Genomic DNA, 21,032 nt, shown 5'->3' with positions numbered 1-21,032 from the left:
CACACACACACACACACACACACACACACACACACACACACACACCCCTCCCTCAGACTGTGTTCTCTGTCCCAGGCCCCACCCCTGCCCCTCACTCCAGGGCTGCGTCCAAAGTGGTGTTCCCTGGCAGAGACAAGCCAGTTTTTGTTTTTTTCTGTCCTTTCAGGGCCTGGGTGGGGGCTGTCCTGGGAAGGGAGAAGTCCTGTATAAGATTGGCTTTTTACTCAGGTCCTTTGCCAAAAAGAGATGAAAGAGAAAAGAAGTTGGGGGCGGGGCAGGGGGGAGTGGGGGAGGAAAGAGCGTGTCAGGGGCTAGGGAAGGATGGAAGATGATGGAGGTATAGCTCTATACTCAGCACATTCCTGAGACATCTGGAGCAGCTGGAAGGGCCCCAGCTGGAGGGGCTCATCGGCTTCTTTGCTCTGTGATGTCAAGTTCAGCTCTGAGTCCCCCTAGCCTGGGGTCTGCTCTTGGTCTGGGCACCTGGGCCTTCACACCACATGGTCCTTCCAGGCTCAAGCCAAGGAGAGGACGGGGGAAAGCTGCCCAGGGAGCGCTCTACAGCCTGGTTGGGAGAAGGGAGCGGCTTACAGGACAGGGTGACCCCATGAGCAGATGTGGTTTTTTGTGGAGGCGGGTGGGGAGGTTGAGGGGAGGGGACACCAGGAAAAGAGAAGGAAAACTCAAACAATTGCTTGAGCCCCTGAAACTTGTTCTCTGGGGGCTGCCATACTGGTAATAAGATCATATCTACAGAGCTGGAAGGGACATTAAGTCTATAACTCCAACCCTTTCCTTTTACAGATAAGGAAACTGAGTCCTAGAAAGGTTAATTAAGTGATTGCCCAGGGCCTCAGAACTAGTAAGCAGATGAGGCCAGGTTTGAATTCAGGGCCTACTGACTCCAGGCCCAACACCCCATCTACATTGCCTCTCTAAACGGTCCTGCCTGGTTGGGGAGGGGGCGAATAATCCTGACTTGGGTGGGAAAGTCAGGCCCAAGCTCCTAGACTGCCCCCCAGAACCCCTCAACTCCATATCTCTATGCTAGCAGATCGAACCCTAGCCAAGCCAGGGTGGAAGGGTTCTTGGCTAGGGTTCTAGGTTCTACAGTGTTACAACAAAGATGGGGTGGGAGCAGAGGCTAGAACAGGGTCTTCTCTCCTTGGGCTCCCATGTTTCTCAGAGCTTAGAGAGAGAAAGCTAGGCCAGGCCAGCCCAGATTCAGGGCCCAGCCCCAGGGGCCCCAGCTCTCACACCTCCCCCAGGGGTGAGCCACCGAAATAGACCAGCTCCCCAGCACACGGCTCCTTCCAAAAATAAAACCTGAGGAAAATTCAAACGGGGCCACTGACCTCTCTGGAAGCAAGAATGGATTGCTTGCCGAGGGGAGGGAAGAGGCCAAGGGAATTCCAGCCAGAACCCTGGAGCCCAGCCTGTCGGTTGCAACCCAATGAGCTCCTTCCAGCTGGCACTGAGCCCAGGGGAACAGCAACCCAGATCCCTGAGTGCTGCTAAAACTCCATTCACACCCTCTCTAAGGCAGCTGGGCCCAGGGTGAGCAGAGATGGGGCCCCCGGGAGCTGAGTGCAGGAGGCAGAAGAAGCTGCAGCTGACCAGGACAAAGTGGAGAGAGAGAGAGGAGAGGGCAGCCTGGGGAAATAGAGACCAGAAGAACCAGCTGAGCAAGCCTAGGGGAGTCTATGGGGAAGAGGGAAACAGACCAGACTAGATGGATGGACGCTCTACCCAGTCCCAAGTCAGACTGGACGTGAGCAAGGACTAGGGGGCAGGAATCCCCAGGAGCCAAAGCCACTAGGCCCGGCCTTCATGGGCTTTGCCATCTGCCCTCCCTCTTTCTCCACCTTAAAACGTGTCCAAAACGTAACCCTGATGCCCCTGCCCTGGCATAAACAATGCTGTTCCTCATGGAACTGGCCCAACTTAGGGGACAAAAACTTTGTCACTTCACACCAGAGGAAACTGAGGGATGCCTATTGACTGTGATCAGAGAGACTTTCCTAGGATCACTAAATCTCCAAGTCAGTATGACCTCAGGGTGCATTCAGCCCAAAATGTAGTAGACCCGAAAAAGAATCCTCTATGTAATTAATACTTATAGTAGTACACTTGGAAGTTTGAAAAACACTTGACACTGTCTAACCAAAGCCTCACTGCAACCCTGGCAGGTAGGTATTATGGATATCATGATCATCCCCATTATAGAGATGAGGAAAATGAAGGTCAGAGAGAAGAGACTTCTTGCCCATGGTCACAAAGGTGGAATTTGAGCCCAGGTCTTTCCTGGCTTTGATTCTGAACTGTAAATACTACATCAGATCAACATTTGACCTTTCTTGTAGCCCCAGCCCTTAGCAGAGCACTTAACACATAGTAGGCTATGAATAAATGCTTTGTTGATTGACAGACTGACCTGACGTACCCAACGAACTGGAGATGCCACTTGAGCCGTATGTTTTTCACGTGGCTAATGTGGGAATTTGCTTTGCCCGACTGAATATTGTTTAACAAGGGGTCTGGCTTTTCTTTTTCTTTTCAAGAACAGGAGAAGGTGGGTGGGAGGAAAAAAAAGTAATACTTGTTCATTGAAAAAGAAAAAAGAAAATAAAAATTCCATTAAAAAACAGCCATCCAAGCAGCCGTCCTCAGCGTGGTCTGCCTCTGCCTGCAGGACTCTAGTGAGATGGAGCTCACTGCCTCCCGAGGCATCCGGCCCGTTGTTCCACTGTGGCCCATGAGGAAGTTTTTCCTTACATCGAGCCTAAACCAGCCTCTCTAAAGCTTCCGTCCCTCACTGCTCCTCAGTGACCTGGCTTCAACTCTGTTGGGGAGGAGCAGCTGCCAAGGCTCACCTAGTTTGCTCTCTGGGATGTCTGTGGAAAGGGGAGGGCCGCTTGGCTGTCACAGGAAGCTGATTGGCTGTCCAGGCTCAGGCTGGGGGGATCTGGCTTCCCCCCACTGAGACACTGGGCCAAGGAGGCAGAGGGAGAGAAGAAATGGGGCGTCAGAACGCAGAGAACGAGCGTCTACTAAATAGGCCATGTTGGGGATAGATACTGCGAGGACAGCCCCTTCCCAAGCCGGAGAGACGCTCCCTCCTGGGGGCCGGAAGGGAACGGCCATAGACAGCGCTTAGCATTGGCAGGGCCCCGAGTGACCATCCGATCCAAGAGCCTCATCTTACAGGAGGAGAAACTGAGGCCCACAGAGCAGAAGTGGCTTGTCTGAGATTCCACAGGGAGGAAGGTTCAAACCCAGCTCCTCCGACCAAAGACCCGGGGCTCTTTCCAGCACGCCGCCGTGCGCCCCTCACCTTCTCCGTACTCGGGCCAAGGTCTGGTTCCTTACCGGGACTTCTCCCTGGAATCTGGCTCTGTGGATTCCCAGGCAGGTCCACCCTGGGGGGGAGCTGGAGGGCGGGAAGGGACCTTTAAAGAGAGAGCCACTTAGTGTCTCCTTGATCTAGCGAGACTGCGAAAGTGGCATGTATTTCAGGGTAGGAGATGGCTGTGAAGGGACTTGTCTCCATCCCCTAAGTCAGTCAGTCCATCAATAAATATTTCTTAATGACTTACTACGTGACAGACACCCTGCAGAGCCAAAGAGCTAGGGGTTAAGAGATCTGGGTTCAAATCCTGACTGCCATTCACTACCTTTTTTTTTTTCGTGGATTTAGAGCTGGAAGGGAGCCTAGTTCAACCTTTTCATTTTACAGATGAGGAAACAGAAGTTTAGAGACATGAAATGACTTGCCCAGAGTTATGCGGCTACCAAGTTTCTGAGGCAGGATTCGCACTCAGGTCTTTCTGGCTCCAAGTCTAGCGCTCTAGCCACAGTACCACATTTTGGAGAGTTCACTTCTCTTGAACAAGTTCCTCATTTATAAACTCAGCAGTCGGAACGGATGATCTCAATGGTCCTTCTAGCTCTGAACCTGGGATTCTGTGACGCCCATAATAGTACTAATAACTAACATTGATTTATACAGGGCATAGTGATACACACGTGTGTATGTATATACATATACAGTGTTTGCAAACATAAAAGCAAAGCTATGTATATATATATATCACTATGTAGAGAATACCTTGAAATTTTTAAATATATATGTGCACATACATGTGTGTACATATAGTGCTTTGCAAACAGAAAAGCAAAGCTATATTTATATCACCATATAAAGAATACTTTTCAAATTTTAAATATATATGTGCATATTTATGTATATATAATGCTTTGCAAACTTTAAGCATATTTGTGTACATATGTATGTATATATGATGCATTGGAACCTTTAAATATATATGCACATATATGCATGAATATGTAATGCTGTACAAATAGAAAAGCAAAGCTATATATATATATATATATCTCACCACATAGAGAATATTTTGAAAATTTTAAATATATATGTGCACATATAATATATAATGCTTTGAAAACTTTAACTATATTTATTATATATGATGCATTGTAAACTTTTAAAATATATGCAAATATATGTATATATAGTGCTTTGCAAACAGAAATGTAAAGTTATATATATCATCATATAGAGAATATTTTGCACATTTTAAATATGTGTGCACATCTATGTATATATAACACTTTGCAAACTTTAAATATATTTATGTATATATGATGCATTGCACACTTTAAATATATGTGCATATGTGTATGTATATATAGTTCTGTGCAAACAGAAAAGAAAAGCTATATATAATATCACTATATAGAGAATACTTTGCAAATTTTAATATATATTGTGCATATATGCATATATAATGCTTTGCAAACTTTATATTTATGTGTATATGTATGTATATGTGATGCATTGCAAACTTTAAATATACATGCACATGCATGGATGTATACATAGTACTTTGCAAACTTTAAATATGTCTGCATATATACATATATACACACATCTACGTCTGTGTGTATGTGTATATGTACTTTCTTAGCTGAACCCCACCACAATCTTGTCATCCCCATTTTCCAGATGAGGAGACTGAGGCTCAGAAAGGCCAAGGGACCCGCCCATAGACACCCACTATACTGGGTGTGTCCATTGCATGATGTTTACCCACTCTCTTCACCCCTGCCTGGGTTGGCGCATGGGCCCTACAGTGTCCAGATTGAGGTGAGAGGACTTGCCTCCAGGGTCGTCCTGATCATCTTTGCCAGAGCCTGGCACACAAACCTTGAGCTTGCCAGCAGGCCCTGTGCTTTGTTATATGAGAACTAGTGCCAGTTCTGGTGTCATCAGCCCATGCCAGTTACAGCTAATCCCAGCCTGGGGCAGTGCCCCTTGCCATCGGCCTCCTTCGACCCAGACAGGGCTTGGCTTCCCAGTTGGACAATAGCCGCCCAGTCTGATGTGTGATGCCCGAGGCAGGAGCCCGGGTCTGGAGGAGACAGCACACCAGCTTCTCAAAGTAGACACCTTGAAGGTGGGGTTGGGGGTGGGGGTGGGCTGAGAGAAAGGCATTGCTGGAGAACTGAGGCAGGGACAAAGGGTCACGGGTCATGTGCAGGGCCCTGGTTCTCAAGGTCCAGGGAGAGGACCACAGGGACACAGTCAGTGGGTCTCTTCTTTCTCCAGGTGAGTGGAAACAGCCCAGGGGCATTCAGTGTAAGGATTTGGTATCAGGGGCCTGAGGTTGGAATCCCAGCTCAGCTTCTACCCCTTTGTGACAGTGGATAAGCCACTTCCCCTTTCTAGCCCTCAGTTTCCTCATTTGTAAAAAAAAAAAAAATAAGGATACTGGCTTCTAGGGTCCCACCCAGCTCTAAATCGATGTTCTGATGACGGGCCAGTTGTTAAAAGACCCTTCCAGTTCAAACACTGTATGGAATGACTTTAAGCCCAAAAGCTTGGGTCCAGTTGCTCTTTTTCTTTCTTTGTATTGCCCCTTGACTGTGGAACAGATTGAAACCACAGGGGAGAAAAAAAGGCTTTAGAAAACCATCTAAAAAAAAAAGCACTCTCTACCACCCCACCCACCCAATCCTCTTCACCGCCCAAGCTTGGCTCCTTCCCCGGGGCCTTGCACCCCATGCAGTGAGTAGGCAGGGCCTACAGGAAGCCCTTAGCTCTGAGTTACATGACTTTGCAAACCCAGACACATGGCTTGGTGTGGTCAGCTGTGTGTGTGTGTGTGTGTGTGTGCGTGTGTCTAGAAATTTCTGCTTATTTAGTCAGCTGGGCTCTGTGGTGGGAACTTTGGTAGGGGGAAAATATGAAACCTCTTCATCTGCCTCTCATGGGACTGGGGAGGGCAGGAGAGGGATGAGTGAGCCTGAGGTTAGAATCACCCCCTCCCCCACAATCTTTATTCTGGGTCAGGAAGTCTCCTCAGGGCCCAAGATGGAAGTAGAGGGGAGACCAGAAGGGGGGGCTCAGCCAGGTGGGCTCACTGAGGCATTCGGGGCCACATGCACTCCCCCTCATGAAGGGTTCCAGGCCCCCTGTGTCAAGGCTCCAGGGACAGGGCTTTGGGATTTAGCCAGAAGTACTCTCTCCAATCCTCAGAGAGTCCTGGGTTGTTGCAGAAGCTAGTGCCCCAAATGGAAGGCAGAGACCAATATGGAGCCCCAGAAAGTTATGGGGCCCAAGGGAAGGGGGGCTTTTTAGCTGGGAACTGCGGGATCCTAAGTCTGGGAGCTTAGATTTGAACCCAGGTCCCCTGACTCTCAATGCCCCTGAATGGTGCTGGCCCTGTGCATGATATATTAGGGAAAGCCCTGGATTGGAGTGAGGAGTCCTGGGTTTGAATCTCAGCTCTGATACTTACATACTCCCCATGCATGTATTCTCTTCCAGCTTTAAATACTATGATCCCTGTCATGGAGCTAATATTGTGGAATAAATAGAGCACTGGACTGGAATCCAGAAGACCCAGGGTCAAATCCTGCCTCAGATACTTACTGGAAGCCCAAGCAAATCACTTTGGGGATCCTGAGGGCCCCTGGACCATGACCAGACTATTTGAGTTGAACTAAATGCCATGAACCCAAGGATCGTGGTTTAGCGAAAAAGATTGCTGGGTTTGGAGTCAGGGGACCTTGGTTCACATCCTGGCTCTGAGGCTTACTAGCTGAGTGACTGTGACAAGTCCCTTCCCCACCCTGGGACTCAGTTTCCATATCTGTAAATGAAGGAGTTTGACTCAATGGCTCCTGAATTTCCCTTCCATTTACGTGACCTTATCGTCCAACCCAGCCAGCTCTCCCAGTCTCCTTCCCCCTAAAGACATAGTGATTCAGGCAGTGGCCCTTCAGAACCAGGAATGAAACAACATTCAGTGACCAAGAGGCAAGTAACTTCCCAGGAATGTACCTCTCCCCCAAAATCCCTGTGGGAAACGTCAGGCTGGGGGCCTCAGCCGGGGGAGGGGAGGAGGGGGAGAGGTTGGGGGAGGATGGGGAGAGTGTGAGCAAGCTCGTCTCCCATTCATCTCTCCCTTGGAAAGAATTTCCTAGAGCTGGGATTTCCCCCCCTCTGTCTGGATCTGCTTCTGTCTCCTCCCAGGGGAATGGGAGTAGACAGTGAATTTACCCCAGTGGGTCAACTGGGAAAATGGGGGGGGGGGAGATTCCAAGCAAGGAGAAGTGATGGAGGCTGGTAAAGGTGCCCCATAGCAGGACTCTTTGTGGGTTGCTGAGAGACCTAGGAAGGGTTTTCATGCCAGGGTAGAAGACAGGCTTCTCCGAGGAGTGATCCCCACTCCCAGTACTACAGCTGGAGGCCGGGGCAGCTGGTATCCTTCTTCCTAGGGTAGAGGAGGGGTGCTCCCTTCAGTCCTCGAGGGGTTCGTGTCCCAATGCCCACCCTAGTGGGGAGCGTCTCGGTCCTCCCTGGAGCACTGGGGAGCGGCAGCCAGCTTGAGAAATAGCCTTGATGAGTTCATTCCTGGGAGAGAAGGGAATGCCTCTTGAAATATTAGGCTCTCAATGCTTCGGTTCCTTCATTTGTTTAAAAAACGGGGGGGGGGGGGATTGGAATAGATGGCTTCTGACCCTTTTTCCCACCTGTGACATCCTTGACCCTACGATTCCCTCCAGTACCGACATTCTGTACACTAAGGCCCTCCGAGGTCTGACACTGTATGATCACCCTACTCGGTGACTGTCTCCCCCTCTTTCTGCTAGAAGAAGGCTTCATGAATGTCTAGCGGCACGAGGCCCCCTAAGAAGATGGCTGCCCCTTGATTTCAAAAGGCCTGTGTTGCTCGAATGGGGTTGGGGGAAACTAGGACAATTCCCGGCCCATTCTTCGCTGGGGAAGCTGAGTCCCAGAGAGGCTTGACCCAGTGAGGAGCCTCTCTGCCCCGGAGCCTGGCCTCCAGCTATAGCTCTTGCCGGTGGGCCCCGGGCAGCCTCGGGACCGGGCCTGAGGGCCGCGCCACCCCGCATCCCTGTGCCGGGCCGTCGGGGGCTACAGCTTCTCCGTCCTAACCCTGCACTCCTCCCGAGCCCCATCCCGCTCCCTGGGCAGCCTCCGCAGCTGGCTCCGCTCGCTGCTTCTTCCTATTGGCTGCGGGCCTCAGAGAACCGACCAATGGGCGGCCGGCATCCTCCCGGAGGGGCCAGGGAGGCTGGCTGTGGACTGATCTCGGCAGGGAGGTGGGGGGGAGGCTCCTCTCTTAACCCTGTGTGGGCCGCAGGGCTGTAGGGAGGGGCTGAGGCTTTCCCGGAGGTCAGGAACTAGGAATGGGCAAGTGTAGGCGTCGAGGATAGTGAGGACATCACCAGGAGGACCCTTTGGGAGGACCCAGAGGCAGCATCAGAGAGCTGTAGGCTGCTTGAATACCCCCAAAGAATCTGGCATTCACTCCACAAACGTTTGTGAAGGCGTTGTAGGCGTGGCACCGTAGGTAATGGGGATGGCAGAAATGGAAGACTGTCTTCAGCGGGCTTACATTAGACCACAGGTGCAGGTATATGCAAAATAAAAAGCGTGCACAACTCCATACTTTCTCCCCATCCCCTCCCCATTTGTAGGGTAGGGGATGGGAGAGGAGGAGGAGGCGCGCTGCCCTCTATTAGGTGGAGGGGGGTGACTTTTAGGGCTGCCTGCTCCTTCTGTGGGGAAGGAGGAATAAATTGTAGGATCTAAGGTCAGAGACTCTGGGGACCATCTTTCTATTCCAACCTTCTCCCCTTACGGAGGGGGTGAGTGAGAAAGGAAATGACTTGCCCAGCGTGACCCGGGGAGTAAGTAGCAGAGTCAGGATTTGAACCTAGACCCTCCCTCGGAAGGTTGACACCGGCGGTGAGGAGATCTGTGAGCTGGGACACCCTCGGCTGGTTCCTCTCTGGGAGGGCAGACCAGCAGCTGCTGCACATGTCACAGCTGGAAGGAAGATTTATGTTGGCACGTCTGTAGGAAAAATATTTAAAGAGAAGGGGAGAACAATTCTAACGTTTCCCGTCTGTTTTCCCGTACCTCCAGTCCTCCACCTCCCACCCTGGAGGACCCTGAGCCTCCGGGACACCCACCTTGCAAACCCAGGGCCTTTTGTTTGGGTCTCCAAGAGGTGACCGTAGGGTCAGGCCCAGACCTCTGATCTGAGTGGGAGGGGAACGCTCCCCTTCCCCCACCCTGAGGGAGCTGCTATCTGGATGAGAGAGGATCGTTGCTTGGATGGCGAAAGGGGCTGGGGGAGGGAGATCAGAGTGAAGAGTTGTCCCACAGTTTTGGAGCTGAAGGGGAGGAAAGGAAAGAGCCCTGTGGACACGCGCCGGGCTCTGAGTGCCTAAAAGCTTAGAATGCTCCAGATGAAAGGAGACTTTGGCGTGTCATTGGGCCTGTGGGCCTCGATCTAGAGAATGTGGACCCGACCAGTGAAACCCCCCAGGTTAATCCATGGGAAGGTGGAGATGGCCATCTGATGAGATCATAGGCTTATAGACTCTGGGCTGGAAGGGACCTCAGACGCGGTCTGGTACACCACCACCCCCATTTTACAGATGAGGAAACTGAGGCTCCAGGAAAAGAAATAACTTGCCCAGAGTCAGTTAGAGATTGGAGGAGCCAGGACTCAGCCCAGGTCCTCTAACGTTGTATCTAGTGCTTTCCCCCATACTACAGACACTCTGCTAGGTCTCCTTTTTAACCCTTTAGGCCCCAGTCCATCACCACCATCACCCCCCCATTTTACACAGGAGAAAACTAAGTCATGAGGAAAGGAAGTGACTTACTCTTACCAAACATGGGGCAATTGGTGGCAAAGCCAGGGCTGGAATTGAGGTCTCCTGGCTTCTGGTTCTGTGCTCAATCTTACCACAATTCAAGTCAAGTTAAATCAATTCAACAGATACTTGCTGGTGTCTATGACTATGTAGCAGGTGTTGGGAATGTCAAAATTAAAGATGACCCAGATTCTGTCCTCCAGGAGCTGACAGTCTAATACCCTAGAGGCTTTGGGAGCAAGATTTGACCTCAAGGGACCCGAGTTCAAATCCTAGCTTTGACACTTACCTACCCATGTGACCTTGGGCAAAGTCACTCTCTCAGCCTCAGCATCTTCATCTTTAAAATGAAAAGATAGGCCTGATTTCTAAGGCACCTTCCAGCTATAAATCTATGATCTGATGATAAAAGATTGGGGGGGCTCTGTGTTGAGGGGCCCTGATGAAGATAATCAACAAGCTTTTCTATGGTCCAGACCCTTTGCAAGGGGCCGAGAATAATAATGATAATAATAATAATAATAATAATGATAATAAGCTACCATTTCTATAGTGCCTATTATGAGCCAGGCACTGTGCTAAGTGCTTTACAAATAGCATCTTTTTGATCCTAATAGAACTCTGGGAGGTGGAGGCTATTATGATCCCCATTTTAGAGATGAGGAAACTTGAGAAAGACAAAAGTGAAAGTCTCTGCCCTTGAGGAGCTTATATTCTGTCCCAGAGACACTTGTGCGTACACACACACACACACACACACACATACACACACACACACACACACACACACACACACGCTCAGCTCAGCTCACCAGACAGACAGAGAGAGAACAAAGGGCAACATTTATATAGTGATTCACAAATATTATCTCATTTGAGACAACATAGTAGGTAGGTGCTATTATTATCTCTCTTTTACAGTTGAGGAAACTGAGGCAGGTGGCAGTTAAATGACTTGACCAAGCTCACACAGCTAGCAAGTGTCAGTAGCTAGGTTTTGGCTCAAGTCTCCCGGGCTCCAGGTCCAGAGCTCTGTCCACTTAGCTGCAGAGATCAAGTGACTAGGCTAGGGCCACACAGCTAGGCCTTCCCACTTCCAAGTCTGGCTTAATCACTACATCCTGCTGCGTCTCCATGGTAGGGCCTCTCCAAAGGCTTGGAGAGATGGGAGGGGTGGGGGGTTTGATGTACAGCATGGGGTTCCCAGCACACCAGTGCAGAGGTCAGGGCAGAATCTGAGAGGGAGTTGGGACTATGGTTGTGAACCGATTGTTAGGAGGAAGGCGAGAGGGGAACGGATCTCTAAGCTCCTGGGGAGCCCCAAGAAGAGCAGGAACAGCACCATCACACCCCAGACAAGGAAAAAGAGTGTCTCCTATCACTAGCAGTGTTCATGCCCCTTGGCTGCCCCCTCCTCATCATGGAATACTCCTTTCAAAACTTGGGAAGCTGAGCTCTCTGCTGGATTTGGCTGCCGTAGCTGTGGGGGAGGGGGAGAGAAGGAAGGGAGGAGGGGGGAACCAGAGAGGGGACGGGGAGGCCCAGCTCCTGGAGCTGGCCCCCAGACACTGGGGAAAAGGCCCTCTCAGGCCTGGGAGGGTGGGGGTGGGGAACCTATCTGGCAAGTCCTTATCTCCTGAAAAGAAGCTGCTGGAGGAATACCTTCACGTCTGACTCACCAGCCTTCTATCCCCTCCATCCCCTCCCCGCTCCCAGGCTTAGCCTGATAAGGGAGATCCAGGAGGAAAACTGGGTAAGGAACTCCAGCTAAGGGCTGTGAGTGAGGGTGGAGGGCTACTCTGAGGCCATAAACATCGTGGCCACGTCCACAGGCCAAATGCAAGAAAGGGATGAGCTCTGGGGTTAGCCGAATAGGCACGTTTAGAGCGTGAACAGATGTCACCGTTACTCAGATGAAAACATTCCCACATGTTTCTAGGCAGAGGGCAGAAATGAAAATCCTGGCTTCTCCAGGGGGCCCCTGACCTCCTCCTGCCTTCATCCTCTCCTTTCCAGGGGCTGCTTGGGCAAGAGTCATACCTATACCCACCAACCCCCAGAGCAGGGAATTAATTTCCGGGATTGTGGGGTACACACCAAGAATTTCAATGGAAGGTCATAGAAAGGTCACAGGGCTGGGATTAGAGAGATCTGCATTCCAGTTGTTGAAGCAGCTGGGTCTGTATCTTTGGATAAGTGACCTGACCTTTCTGGGCCTTGGTTTCCTCATCTGTCAAATGGGAATTCCTGTAAAGATCGTAAGAGTGATGAAAGTAACTTGAGAAGTCAAAGGGGATTACTGAGGGAGACGTGGCTAGACAGTCATCGGTCAGAAAAAGATCTGGGATTTTAGTAGACCACAAATTCAGTATGTCAATAGTGGGAAATGGTAGCCCCGAAAGCCACTGTGATCTTGGGTCACGTTGAAAGAGGCAGAACTTCCAGGAATAAAGAAACGATGGTCCTGCTATACTCTGCCTTTGTCTGACCACACTGAGAGTATGGTGTTCAATTCTGCGTGCTCTGAACATCCAAAGAAGGGCCACTAGAATTAGGAAGGGCCTCAAGGTTATGCCATAATCAGGATTAAGTGAAGGAACTGGGGGTGTTAATCCTGGAGAAAAGACATAAGTGGAATATAATAGCCATTTTCAGGTATTTGAAGGGCAGTTATAGGGAAGAGGGTTGAGCTCTGCTCTGTCCACCCCAGAGGGCAGAATCGGGAGCATGGGGGGAGATTTCAAAGAGTCAGGCTCGAGCTAGATGAACTTTTTAGCAACTAGAACTGTTGAAGAGTAGAACGAGATAGTAGGATTCTCCTCCTTGGAGCTCTTCGGGCAGAGGCTGGATGACTACTTACTCATCAGATACGTTGGAGAGGGGATATTTTCTCAGTACAGGTCAGGTGAGGTGGCCATTGAGCTCCCTTCTGATTTTGAAATTCTGTGAATCTGATTTTGTGGTTCCGTGATATTTGTGGCTGCTGGAAAGGGAGCCTTTTAGTGCCTGGCCAGACTCGGGACAGTCATGGCTAAGGAATCCCTTGGCCTGGCTCTCGGCTTAGGAATTGTAGCCCATTTACAGTTCCAGGGTGTTCTGGGGCTTTGGGTCTTTTAGCTCTAGTACAATCAATCAAAGGAACTGGGGATGTTTAGCACAGAGATGAGAAAACTGGGTGGAGGGGAGGGAACATGGAAGCTGCCTTCAAGTATCTGAAAGGCTGCCCAGTGGAAGAAGGATTGGGCATGTCCAATTAGACAAAGAAGAATGAGGAGCATTCTAAGAACTAAGCCATATTTCAGCTCAGCATTAGCCAGAACTTTTTCATCACTGTTCTTAATGGGACATAGAGGCAGCTGGTGGCTCAGTGGATAGAGCACTGGACCTGTAGTCAGGAAGACCTGAGTTCAAATCCAGCCACAGACACTTCCTAGCTGTGTGATCCTGGACAAATCCTGTTTGCCTCAGTTTCCTCATCTGTAAAATGAGCTGGAGAAGGAAATGGCAAACTACTCCAGTATCTTTGCCAAGAAAACCCCAAATGGGGTCACAACTGAAATGATTCAACAGCAACCCGCCTGGATGGGCTGTCTTGTGATGAATGAGCTCCCTATCACTACAAGTCTGGGGAACTACTCACAAGGATGGTGTCAAAAGGATTCTCGAGTAGGTCCTTTGGATTTGATGGTGGCTGAGGTCATGGCATCTTGGTCCTGGAGCTGGAAGTGACTGAGAAGTCATAAAGTCCAACCCTTCATTTTATAAATAAGGAAACTGAGTCTCAGAGGGGTCAAGTGACTTCTCCACAATCACACTGGCAATAAGTAGCAGAGGAAGGATTCAAAGTTGGGACCTCTGACCCCAACAATGCCCTTTACTAGTTTGCAGGACATCAGACAAGATTTAGGGTCTAGGGGCAGCTAGGTGGCGCAGTGGATAGAGCACCGGCCCTGAAGTCAGGAGGACCTGAGTTCAAATCCGGCCTCAGACCAAACACTTGACACTTACTAGCTGTGTGACCCTGGGCAAGTCACTTAACCCCAATTGCCTAAAAAAAAAAATAGAAAAAGAAAAAAAAAGATTTAGAGTCTAGCCTCCTCATCAGCAGAACAGTAACAACATCGCCTGCAATAAAAATATTCATTATTAGTGCCGTTATTTCTACAACTACTATCAGGAGTCTCTGCCTGCATACACAAACTGCATGTATTACTTACCCTCTCAGGGAAGGGGGGAGGGAGGAAGGGAGGGATAGAATTTGGAACTCAAAACTTTAAAAGAAGTGTGTTTAAAATTGGGGTTTTTTTTGTTTTGTTTTTGTTGGTAGTGAGACCATCGGGGTTAAGTGACTTGCCTAGGGTCACACAGCTGGTAAGTATCATGTGTCTGAGGCCAGATTTGAACTCAGGTCCTCCTGACTCCAGGGCTGATGCTCTATTCACTGCACCACCTAGCTACCCCTAAAAATTGTTTTTACATGTAATTAGGGAAGAATGAAATATAATAAGTAGAAATTAAAATCAATAGGAGGAACCATCAGAAAGAGGGAACAAAACTCAACAGAAGAAAAAAAAATAACAATTCGGCTTCCATAGTTCTTTCTTCGGGTGTGGATAGCATTTTCCATCACAAGGCCTCTGGAGATGTCTTAGATCCTTGTATTGCCAGGAAGGGTTAAGTTCATCAATATTAGTCATCACACAACATGGCTGTTATTGTTACAACGTTCTCTTGGTTCTATTCACTTCACTCAGCATCAGAATGTACAAGTCTTTCCAGGTTTTTCTGAGGTCAGCCTGTTCATCATTTCTTACAGCACAACAGTATGCCATCACATTCATATACCACAACTTGCTCAGCCATTCCCCAGTTGATGGGCATCCTCTCAATTTCCAATTCTTTGCCACCACAAAAAGAGCTGCTATGAATATTTTTGTACATGGAGGCCCTTTTCCCATTTGTGTGATCTCTTTGGGATATAGCCCTAGAAGTGCTATTGCTGGGTCAAAGGGTATGCACATTTTTATAGCCCTTTGGGCGTAGTTCCAAATTGCTCAGAATGAAATATAATAAAAAAAGAAGTCTCATTATGCTTCTTTATGTTATTATCTAATTGGGTCCTCTGCATTTACTCTAGTCATCCTCGGTAGCCTGAGTGCTCCTAGGTGGCATGGACTATATCAGCTTCTTCTCCTTTATCAAACAGATGGAACCAAAGACAGGTGGGTGGTGGAGACCCATTCAACAGCGTCTTGACTTCTCATGTAGTAGATAAGAGTTTCCAGGAGCAGTAAGGACAGAATCTCAGAATTGGAAGACATCTCAGAGACACCTTAACCCATCCCTTCCCTCACCAAGTATATCATTGACAGTCACCCTCAGAAGTAGCTCTGCATCAGACTTTGCTTCAAGGCCACTAGTAAAAACTAAGGAGGTGCTCTCCAATTAGGGAATAACCAAGCAAGTTATATATGGTCCATGAATGGGGTGGAATACTATTGTTCTGTAAGAAATGATGAAGGGGATGATTTTAGAGAAACATGGGAAGATTTTGTATGATTTAATGCAGTGAGGTGAACAGAACCAGGAGAACATTTTATCCAATAACAACAATATTGTAAAGACAAACAAGTTTGATAGACTTAAGACCTCTGATCAATGCAATGACTAACTATGATTCCAAAGGACTTAAGATGAAACATGCTACCCACCTCCACAGAGATGATGGAGACATAATTTTTTGGATGAGGCCATTGTGAGAATTTGCTTTGCTTGACTACACATGCTTGTAACAGGGGGTTTGTTTTTCCCAGTGGAGGAGAGGGAGGTGGGAGGAGAAAAAGGGAAATTTTCATTGATTGAGATAAATAAAATTGAATTTTTTTTTAAAAAAAAGATCACAAGCAAATGGAACCCAAGATCTCCCAAGGCAGTCCATTCCACTTTTGGATAACTCTAATTGTTAAAAAGTTTTTTTCCTGATATTGAGCCCAAGTTTGCTACCTGTTACTACTAATTCTTCTCTCTTGGGTCAAGCAGAATAAATCTTGAAATGTTCCAATGTTCCATATTCCTTCAAATAATTCAAGACAGCTATCATGTCCAATTTCCTCACCGTCTTTTCTTCTCCATGATCAACACCCCCAGTTCCTTCATCCTTCATAAAGCACTATCTCCAGGGCCATTCCCAATCTTTATTCTCCTTTTCTGGACCCTTCAACTTATCAACTTTCCTAACATTCGATGCTCAGAACTAAACATCATATTCCAGGTATGATCAGGCCCGGACAGAGTAAAGTGGAGCTATCATCTCCCTAGTCCTCAAGATGATGCAAATCAATGCAACCAAAGGTTACTACATTAGCTTTCTTGCCTGCTTTATCAGACTATTAACTGAAAATGAACTTGAAGACCACTAAAACCCACAAATGTTTTCCATTCGAACTACTGTTCAGCCATTTTCCCTCATCCCGGACTACTGAAATTGATTCTTTGCACCAGGTGTTGGTCTTTACATTTAGACTTATTCAACTTCATTTTATTCAACTCCACCCAATATTTTCACCTAGTTGTTATGGTTGTTCAGTCATACCCATCTCTTCGTGACCCCATTTGGGGTTTTCTTGGCAAAGATACTGGGGTGGTTTACTATTTCCTTCTCTAGTTCATTTTACAGATGAAGAGACTGAGACAAACAAGGTTAAGTGGTCACACAGCTAGTCAGTGTCAGAGGCCAGATTTGACCTCACAAAGAGAAGTCTTCCTGACTCCAGGCCTAGTGTTCCGTCCAAGTACCACCTAGCTGCCCCTCTTACCTATAGAATCTCTTTAACTCTTGACTCTACTCTCAAATGTATTGTTTATATATCCTAGCCTTGTGTTATCTGAAAATTTGATAACCATTCCATTTATGGCTGTATCCAAGTCATTGATAGAAGAGTTAATTAGCACAAGGTCACGCAGAGACCCTGGTCTATGTACTGTGTTACAGTAAAGGTCTTTGCTCCCTCCACAAATTTCCCATTGAGACTTTGTCTGTTTCTCTCCTTTCTCCCCATCACTCCTGAATTTGTATATTTGTCTATAAGCAAGTCATATCCCCTGTCTCCCATTAGGGCCCCTGAGGAAAGAGACCGTAAAATGCCACATTTTTAATAAAAGTACACAGTTTTCACCTGTGTATCCCCAAGAGCCTGGTCTGTAGCAGGAACTGAATTGAATTGAATGGATGCTTTAGCTGCTTGGAGACAATGACCTTCTGTCTTCTTTTCCCCTTTCTCCCTCTGCCAGCACTTCCCAGAGCACCTGGAGCACTTCTCAGAAAACATGGAGGACTTCTCCAATGACCTCTTCAGCAGCTTCTTTGATGACCCCATCCTGGCTGAGAAGAACCCACTGTTGGACATGGAGCTGGACCCACCCACCCCGGGCATCCAGGCGGAGCACAGTTACTCCCTGAGTGGTGACTCAGCCCCCCAGAGTCCCCTCATCCCAGTCAAGACAGAAGACAGCCCAAGAGGTGAGTGCTCGAGGGGAGGAAAGGAGAGGTCAGGGCAGGGAAGGAGAAGGCAGCCACCTGGGCTTCCCAGAGTGAGGACTCAGAAGACGACAGATTTGGAGTTCAACTCCCGGCCTTTGGTCTCCCTACATCTTTTAGCTACCTGTAAAATGAGAGTCCCTGATGTCCCTTCCAGTGCTAAATCTATGACCCTTTGATATTACTACTTGGACATGTCATGTTTATGGGCCTCAGTTTCCTCATCTGTAAAATGGGCTCCATGGGTCTCCGTTTCCTCATCTGTAAAATGAGGGGGCTGAACTAGATGGGTTCTGAGGTTCCTTTGAGCTCTAATTCTAAGATCCTCCATGAAGAAGTCCATCATTCAAACCCCCTCCCGCACCTGAAAGTTGTAGGTGGTCTTTCCCGCCTCAAACAATGAGATAATATTATTGCATATCTTAAGCTTGAGGTACATGCTAGCTGGGGTCATTGCCTTGTATTTACTTGTCTGTGCTCCTTGAGGGCAGGGACTGTCTCTTTTTTTGCTTTTGTATGCCCAGTGCCTTACACATAGTAGGTGATTTGTTGATGTCTGCTGAATTGAGTCTCCTGCTTAGGTTTTTGTAAAATGCCCTGCCCCAGGGCCTGGGGTAGGCCAGACAGAGCTATGATTAACTCTCCTGGCAGTAGTTAATGGGCACATTCATGAAGCGCCTTCTATGTGTAGGCAGATTTAGTTATTGGAAAAAGGGGGGGTGGCCCAGGCAGACCCTTGAGGATCAGGGACCCTAGAGATCCAATACCCTTATTTTATCAGCAAGGAAACTGAGCCCCATCAAGGTGGACTGACCTGTCCAACGACTGGTCTAGGATGGGATTCTTTCTGACCCCAGGCTCAGCGCTCTCTCCACCACCCACACAGATAATAAGAACTGAACCGTGGTCCTAGAAGAGACAGCCTACCTTGTTTCCTTCTTGCCCTGCCCCAAACATGGCTCCTTGGGCCAATCCTAGGATGCACCACCCCTATGACTCCTCTGAACAAAAGGCTAGTTGTCCTGGGATGGGAAGGAAGTGTTTCCCCCACCCCACACGTTGGTAACCAGGGCAGTCTTACCTGCCTCACCCTAGTTATGTTTTTGGGTGGCAGGAAAGCCTCCCGGTTTTCCATGATGGTTTAAGGTTTTTCCATTCAGCAGGACCCCCTATTTGACTTCTGCCCAGCTCTGAGCACTCCCTCGGACCTCTTCCTCCTTGCCCTGTTCCCCAATCTGGGAAGCTGTGGGCGGGGACAGGGGTGTAACCCATCCTGTGGCTTGTTCCAGCCCACTACAAACTTTCTGCTCCCGGCCCTCACCCAGCCCGGCCCAGCCAGGCTCCACTTACCACTCAGCCTGCCCCACACAGACCCTATTTTTAAAGTAATTTGTTTGTGGGCACCTTGCAGGGGGCAGCTTCCTGGAGGCGGCCTGGACCAAGCCCTGTAATTTAGGAGAGCACATGGGTGTCCCTGGAGCTCAGGGGCAGCATGTGGCTGGTCCACCTTCCGCCAATCCCTCCAGGAAGGGTCCAGGGCTGGGTGGAGGGGGATACAGGGGAGGGTGAGGCAAGCAGCTTTCAGCCAGTCAGGTTCATCACTTCCCTAGACCCCAGGGGCCAGGGACCCAAGTCACTGTTGCTTCTCCTCCCTCAGACCCCCCCACAAATGCACTAAGTGCCAAAGCTCCCACTGATGACAGGCAATCCGGTCCCAGAAGGGATGCCGGGCTGAGATCCCTAGAGGAGCCTAGCTGAGACCTCCTCACCCATGTGTATAAGAGATGCTCGGCTCTGACGTTTTTAAATTCAGCAGAAACCCCTGCTTGACTTCTGACTAGGAAAAAGATCACAGGATCATAGACCTCGAATGGAGAACATCATTTCAACTTCCTCATTTCACAGACAAAACATATACCTGCACTTCGGCTCTCCGGGGACCCCCCACAAAGGCGGGGAGGGACCCAGGGAATTCAGAAGGAGAGCCGGCACAGGGAACTCGGCTCTGTTACTGAAGAGCTGTGTAACCCGAGGCAGATCCCTTTCCCTTCTGGACCTCAGGGTCCTTATCTGTAAAACAAGGGATTTGGACTCAGCAGCCTCCAAGGCCTCACACCCTTTATAGTATACAGTAAGTATAGTATAATATAGTATATAGTATAGTCTATAGTCTACATAGTAAAGTCTATAGCAAATATGGTATGGTATAGTATAGTACAGTACATAGTATGGTATAGTATATAGTCTATGTTAATATGGCATAGTATACAGTCTATAGTAAATATAGCATAGTCTATGGTCTATAGTAAATCTAGTATAGTATAGTATACAGTCTATAGTAAATCTAGTGTACTATACAGTCTATAGTAAATATAGCTTAGTATATGGTCTATAGTAAATCTAGTATAGTATAGTATATAGTCTATAGTAAATGTAGCATAGTCTATAGTAAATCTAGTATACTGTACAGTCTATAGTAAATCTAGTATACTGTACAGTCTATAGTAAATTTAGTATAGTATATAGTAAATCTAGTATAATATACAGTCTATAGTATAGTGTGATATACAGTCTATAGTAAATATAGCATAGTATATGGTCTATAGTAAATCTAGTATAGTATAGTATACAGTCTATAGTAAATATAGCATAGTATATGGTCTATAGTAAATCTAGTATAGTATAGTATGCAGTCTGTAGTAAATATAGCATAGTCTATAGTAAATCTAGTATACTGTACAGTCTATAGTAAATTTAGTATACTGTACAGTCTATAGTAAATATAGCATAGTATATAGTAAATCTAGTATAATATACAGTGTATAGTATAGTATGGTATACAGTCTATAGTAAATATAGTGTAGTATACAGTCTATAGTAAATATAGTATAGTATATAGCAAAGTGGAAGCTTTTTTTGAGGGGTGGGGGGCTGGCCATGGACAGAAACAATTCATAAGAGAAATTATTCGGTCATTCAGACCCTACTTTCTCCCCCTCAAAAACACCAAAACTCATGGCTCTAAAAACCTGAAAGAATGCTTGGTACTGAGTCATCCTCCCCTCTGCAGGGCTTTCAAAACAGCCAGGCAGCCATTTCAGTGATTTGGTTTGTGCTGAGGACCACCTCTTGAAGGCCTGGAAGAGACTTTAGACCATCTAGACCAGGAGTTCTTAACCCTTTTTCTTTTCATATACATACATATATATATGTGTATATATATACATACACACACACACACACACACACACACACACACACACACACACACACA

At 47.9% G+C, this 21,032-nt stretch overlaps 1 protein-coding gene across 1 annotated transcript in view; it reads left to right on the top strand.

The window, feature by feature from the left end:
- CREB3L1 (cAMP responsive element binding protein 3 like 1) overlaps positions 1–21,032 on the top strand; it is a 56,922-nt gene that overhangs the window by 10,178 nt on the left and 25,712 nt on the right. Inside the window, exon 2 of the mRNA XM_027837659.1 lies at positions 17,512–17,740. Coding sequence (XP_027693460.1) covers positions 17,512–17,740 — 229 coding nt within the window. The remainder of the gene's footprint in view (positions 1–17,511; positions 17,741–21,032) is intronic.

This window comes from Vombatus ursinus, unplaced genomic scaffold, assembly GCF_900497805.2.
Source record: "Vombatus ursinus unplaced genomic scaffold, bare-nosed wombat genome assembly UNPS02014822.1, whole genome shotgun sequence".
NCBI lineage: Eukaryota > Metazoa > Chordata > Mammalia > Diprotodontia > Vombatidae > Vombatus > Vombatus ursinus.
Note: the sequence above shows the minus strand (reverse complement) of the source record. Positions and strands in the feature narration are given on the sequence as shown.